This window comes from Fringilla coelebs (assembly GCF_963513975.1).
Source record: "Fringilla coelebs genome assembly, chromosome: 17".
NCBI classification, from domain to species: Eukaryota; Metazoa; Chordata; class Aves; order Passeriformes; family Fringillidae; genus Fringilla; species Fringilla coelebs.
Window position 1 is genome coordinate 15,006,239 of NC_140043.1, and position 6,000 is coordinate 15,012,238.

Consider the following 6,000-nt stretch of genomic DNA (forward strand, 5'->3'; position numbering starts at 1 on the left):
GTTACTTCCATTTCCTCCCCTCGGTTTTTTCTCCCTTGCACGCAGAAGGTTTCTGGCACCGGTTTCACAACACTGCTCAGATGTTCTATGAATCACCACCGGTGTGTGGGCTACAGGCTGAAAAATACCACTCCAGAAAATTCTGTCTACTCTGAATTGAAGCCTGCTGAAGGCACTGAAATGCCCTCGCTGACGGCAGTGGGCTCAATAGCAGGGTGTAACTCCTTCCATCGCAGAGCTGGGAGCTCCACCCTCCTCTGGGTCCAGTTTAAGGCACAGGACTAAAGCAGGAAATGGAAGTTTGCACTGGTACCACACGGGCTGTGCTTAGGAAGATGAGGAGTTTCAATCCCTTGGCTCTGTGGGGCCATCAGACCAACACCTTACACCAGAATTAAGTCTATTCAATAAAAGAAGAAATCAGGGACATGAAGAGGCCAATCCTCATTCTGCAGTTAACTGTGCCCACATTTCAACCCTGGGGCGAAGTAGCCTAAGATCCTCAAATATGTACTTTAAACTGCTCATGATAATTAGTGTTATCTACATGTCTCGGAACTACTTAAAATCCACTTCATTTGGAGCTGCCATTAATAATGCAGCAGGCAATACTACAAAGACTGGTGAAAATCAAGTAATTTAATGTACCACTTTATAAACCAAACTTGTGATGAATCTCAGCTGCCTCTTCAGCTTCCCTGCAATCAATCTGTCTGCAGTCATGTTTATGTATCCTAGGACCCGTGACAGACTGCCACTAGACTTGGCATCCACAACCACCTCAGGAGCTTGATTTAATGTGAATGCAGCATGAAAAATCAGATTATCTTTTGATTCTCTCCTTTATTAAATAAAACTGATCTTTATTGAATAAAGCTGCTTTTATTAATATCTAAAACATTGGTTGGTGTCACAGAGCCTGCCTGTCCTAAGGAACTAATAAAAGAAAAGACAGAAGTAAAAAATGAGAACATTACAGGGAAATATTAGAAACCAAATCACATTAAGCCAGTATTGCAGCTGACAAATAAAGCACTGGTATAGCTGTGGAATTTTTTGTTTAGTCTGAATTTATTATTTTTACTGAAAGAAAAGGAATCAGAATGGGGTTTTTCCCACAAATACTCTGTGGCAAGAAACACAGCAAGAGTGAAAAGTGGAAGTGGTGTTCCCCTTCCCTTTTAGAGTCTCAAACAACTTCAAGTTCAATGCAGCTGGGACAAAGCACAAAATCTGGGTTTAAGGAAACGCCTTGAACTTAAAGCTGGAAAGATTTCATTTATTTCGGGGGTTTTATAGAAAACTTTTGGGGTTTTTGCCCATAGGCAGAGCTCACAGGAAAAGCTCCTACTGACCACATGGGTACTTTATGCTCACGTGAAAGCAGCAAGCACCACATTTTCCATCCAGACCAACTGCACAGCTGCAGCAACAGCTGCCAGAAATGGGTCTGTCCACAAGAAATACCAGCACTGTTACTTTGAGAAGAAGAATGTGTCCCTCATCATCGCAATCACAATCTGTCAACGTGAACTGTAATTCAACCCTGAACTCTTGTCTAGCCACCACCAAGAGGGAGTGGAAAAAAATACATCTCATAAATTAAACAATCTTTGATTTTAATACAGAATTATAACCCATTACTAATATACTACCACTTTTCTAGAGTAATGAACCAAAACTAGACCTTTGGGGGTTTGGTTTCCATGTTTTCCCACACTCACTTTAACAGGAGATTTGCATCGCTGCACATGTGCTCTGCACATCTCTAGCCATGGGGAACGCCCTGAGGGGATACAAGGAAATCCTGCCTAATACACTTGCCAAGCCTCCATTTCAATAAAATTGAGAGAAAAAGAAAATCAAACCAGCAGCTCTACGGCCTGAGACATCATTAGAGAGCAATTTGCAGGAAGATTTCTGCCCAGGACGACACAGAAGAACACAAAATGTTCAGCAGAAGACAAGCAGAACAAGTCACTAAAATATTAACTTGGTTTTTACTGTCAACTTAAACTTGAAATTTGAAATCAATGAAATCCGGTTTTATATGGAGACATTCATCATGAAAAAGGCTCCACAATCTTTAGTTTCACAATATACACCCCAAAAGCGTTTGGCAGCTTATGGGAGATGCTGTTTTTATTCTAGATTTAAGCCAGGCATGGAACCTGGAGCTCAAATAAAGTATTGAAGTTTCTATTGTACTCCAGTGGAGGTGATGAATTTCCATTTAAACAAGAGAACAAAACACCCACATTATTGTGCCTGTTGCATATAGTCTGTTTGCATTAACATCAGCTGGACCTGGTTATTTTTTGACTGAAGACTTCCCAAGAACTTCTTCCCACCTTTGATAGCAAACAGCAAAACACTGAACTGACTGAGGGCTAGCATTGGCCTCCTAGGACTGACTCAGAAAAACTCTGCTGAAGACAAAGCTGTGAACTACAGTTACAGAGCATAATCCCCTCTGCCCTTACACACCCATCTACTGTTAGACTGACAGTGCATTAACACACGTGGATTATATCATCACCGACAGGCTGGCCTGGTAGGATCTTTAGCTCATTATTGAAAACAACATTTCATTTCTCAGGCTGGAGCTCTGCATTTTACAAGATAAAAGCAAAGCAAAATCACAATAGAATTCTCAAGTCTTCAACATTATTACCTGAAAGATTTGGAAACGTGCAGTACAAGGTGTGTTGCCATGGTTCTGAGTAATAAGCAGCAGCCCTATACACAATAGACAGCTGATTGCTGTTGCATGTTAAAAGCTTTTGTATCTCTTTAGGAAAACTTTGTCCTGGTGTCACAAATTAGAGAGTTTTTCTATTAGCAACAGAAAAGCATCAAAGAAACATGCCCTGTAGTAGTATTCATGCCTGATGTATTTTTTGTCTGTTCATCTTATTGGATGGAGGGGGGGTGGGAATCAACCTTTTACACTGTGAAGTTCACACTATAAGTCTCTGGAACACTCTGGTCTTTCCGGTGTATTAAGGCATAGCAGTGCAGATGGAGCCTGCCACCAAAGAGAAAATAAACCATTGCATTAAGGACAGACATCTGTATCACTGAACAGCAGAGTCCTGGCACTCCCACAGCAGCGGTGTCTTGGATACCCGACATGCAAGATCAATAGCACAGCTAACACCAGTGCTTCTGCTGGGATCTCCTCATCTCAGGTTTCATGGAATCACAGAATTCTTTAGGCTGGAAAGATCCCAAGACCATCGAATGCCACTGCTTAGCCAGCACTACCCCATTCGCCCCTGGCCACATCCCCAGGGACCTTGTATACAGTCCCTTAAATCCCTCCAGGGATGGGGACTCCACCACTTCCCTGGGCAGCTGTGCCAGGGCTTGACAACCCCTTTGGTGAAGCAATTTTTCCTAATACATCTTTCAAAAGAAATGTAAGTAACATTTCAGAATGAAATCACATATGAATGTTATAATTGCTGAGTTGGCAGTAAAAGAAATGCTGTATTCTGTAAAACTGAAATGCCATTTATTCCAGTCCTGGAATAAACTGCAATCTCAGTCCAGCACTATGTGAATCCAGTGTTAGGGCAGCAAACTCAAACACAGCAAAAGCCAGGGAATGAAGTTCATAGTCTTACTGCACTGTGAGCCTATCCAAAGTACTGATGATATTGCTTATAACAAAATACATCATTTACAACCTAGCTAGGCAATCACAAGCTACTGGTGTGCAATGTGAATGAAGCAATCTCTTGAAAAGACTCTGAATTCTAATCCCTGCTGCTAATGCATTTCCAATTGCAACTTTAGAACAGGACTTACGTAGGCACCGCATTTAAGAACATTTGAGAAGACCTATAATTTGGTTCCTTTCTTTCTTTACCTGTTCTAAGGAAAAAAGGAGGAGATTGGAATTTGATACATGAAAGTACCACAGAAATACACAGCTATGTGTTCTGCCTTCTGTCAATAAATTCAGTTGTGGATACAAACTAATTAGTAAAAATAACAGAATGAAAAAGAAAAGTGCTGATCTCTGGAAGTGTAAAAGGGCATTAAGAATAAGTAATATATTTTTTTAATAGGGATATTTATACGCAGGATCACAGATTAAATGCATATGCTCTGATTCCCCTCTGAAGACTAAACCACATGAAAACTTTGTGTTCCTGCCAAAATATAACTGCTGATGCACAGTATCTGCTCGGTAGAAATGTATACTTCTCCTAATTTATATTTCACAGGAATGCTCAGAATCATCTATATTAAGTATTGCAAAAGTGCATTCACCTTTTGGCTGAAGCCACCGATGGATTTTAATTTCCGAGGAAGCTTTAAATGCACACAAAAATATGTGCACTGCCTGTGTGGTGGTTTTCTGATTCGAACTGTAAACAAGCTTGAGGGCTCCAAGAAGGAATCACTGAGTGGTGTGAAGTCATGCCATCGGGACAGTCCAACTCTATTCAGCATGCAGCACATCAGACACCTGCTACAGCATCTCATCAAAGCTTTGAAATGTTTCACTATGTACCTCTTTCTTTGGTCCAGTAAAACACTGCCAGTCAGTCTGAGATGCAGGATTTTTAATCTGAAAAATGGCATAGAAGATAACGGTGGGGCAACCAAGTCCAACAGACTGTACCTCTGGGGATTTCAGACTTCCATATCACAAACCCTTCGTAATCCAAAGCAGAGCTACCAGCTAAACTCAGCAGCAGCATCTTCTACCTCACCAAAAGTACAGTAAGGAGGTAACAGCTGCCTCAGGAAACTGCCAGACTGTTTTGTCATGGTCAACCAAGGAAAGATCCTTCCACTCTCAGGCTTTCCCATCGCATCCTCTGTGGTTTTGACTAGCACACGGCTTCCCTCAAGTCTTTCCGTCTTGGATCGTATCAAGTCACTACAGAGACAGGGCAGAGGGGCTGGCTGTGCAAAATAAGAAACAAGATGCAGTGAGACAGAAGAGATTAAGACTTACCTTTGGAAAAAACTGCTGCCAGGCTCAAGAGGAGAGGCGACAACAGATGCCCCATATTGCTAATCCCGGAAGCACACATCCTACGGTTTGTGGAGCACTCAGGGATCAGTTTCACACACTTGGTAGTCAAAACCAAAACCGTTCAGCTGGAGAGGCTACATTTTCAGAAAAGGTCATCTGGAAAGCGCAAAAGGGATTTCCTTCGCAGACAAGACTTACTTCTTTAGCGTTAACCCTCCCCCTTCCTCCCTCCTTTCTTCCAAACAGATGATGCTGTGAAAAAACACCCGTCTCCCCGCAATAAATAAAAAGGAGTCAGTTTGGATTCAGAAGTCGGCGCGGAGCCGCAGCTGCCCGAGGCGGGCGAGCAGCGCCGTGCCCGGCAGCCCCGTGCCCGAGCCGGGCGCTGGGCAGGGCCGGGCTCGGGGCAGCGCTGCCCCCCGCCCGCCGCGGGATGCGCTTCACACGGGCAGCGCCCGCATCGCGGGGAGCAGCGCGGCGGCTCCCGGGCGGCACCAAAGTTTTCCTTTAGGCGATGTTCATCCGCCCCGGAATCATCCACACACGCAGGGCTTGGCGGTGCGCGCTCTTTTTCCTTTCGCTCTTTTTCAAGTTCTCAATTTCCTCATTGACCTGTGTGACTTTCTGCGCGAGAGGGAGGTCACGGGGAGAAGGTGACGGCGCTCAGGGCTGCCGGGGCCGGCGGCGGCGGCCGGCGCGCACCTCCCGCCCCCGCGGCCCGGCCCGCCCGCCCGCGCCGGCCCCGCCGCATCCCGCGGGCTGCTCGGGGTACCGGGCTGAGCCGCCGCCGCCGCCGAGAACAACAACACGGCACCGCCAAACAAATAAATAAATAACGCCGAGCCAAGCCCCGCCTCACCCCCGGCGGCCCGGCAGCCCCAATCCCCGGGCAGCGGGGCGCGGAGCGGGGCGGAGCGGGGCGGGCCGGGGATGCGCGCACCGGCCCCGCTGCCCGGCCCCTGCACGGTTCCTGCCCAGCTCCTGCCCGCTCGCCCCGGGCGCGG

The 6,000-nt window shown here is 45.7% G+C and overlaps 1 protein-coding gene across 1 annotated transcript in view; it reads right to left on the bottom strand.

Annotated features, from left to right (window-relative positions):
* TMEM132D (transmembrane protein 132D) overlaps positions 1-5,054 on the bottom strand; it is a gene marked incomplete at both ends in the record, with an annotated part of 185,095 nt that extends 180,041 nt beyond the window's left edge. Inside the window, one exon of the mRNA XM_084217210.1 lies at positions 4,976-5,054. Within this exon, the coding sequence (XP_084073336.1) occupies positions 4,976-5,054 (79 nt within the window). The remainder of the gene's footprint in view (positions 1-4,975) is intronic.
* Between the last annotated feature and the right edge of the window lie 946 nt (positions 5,055-6,000).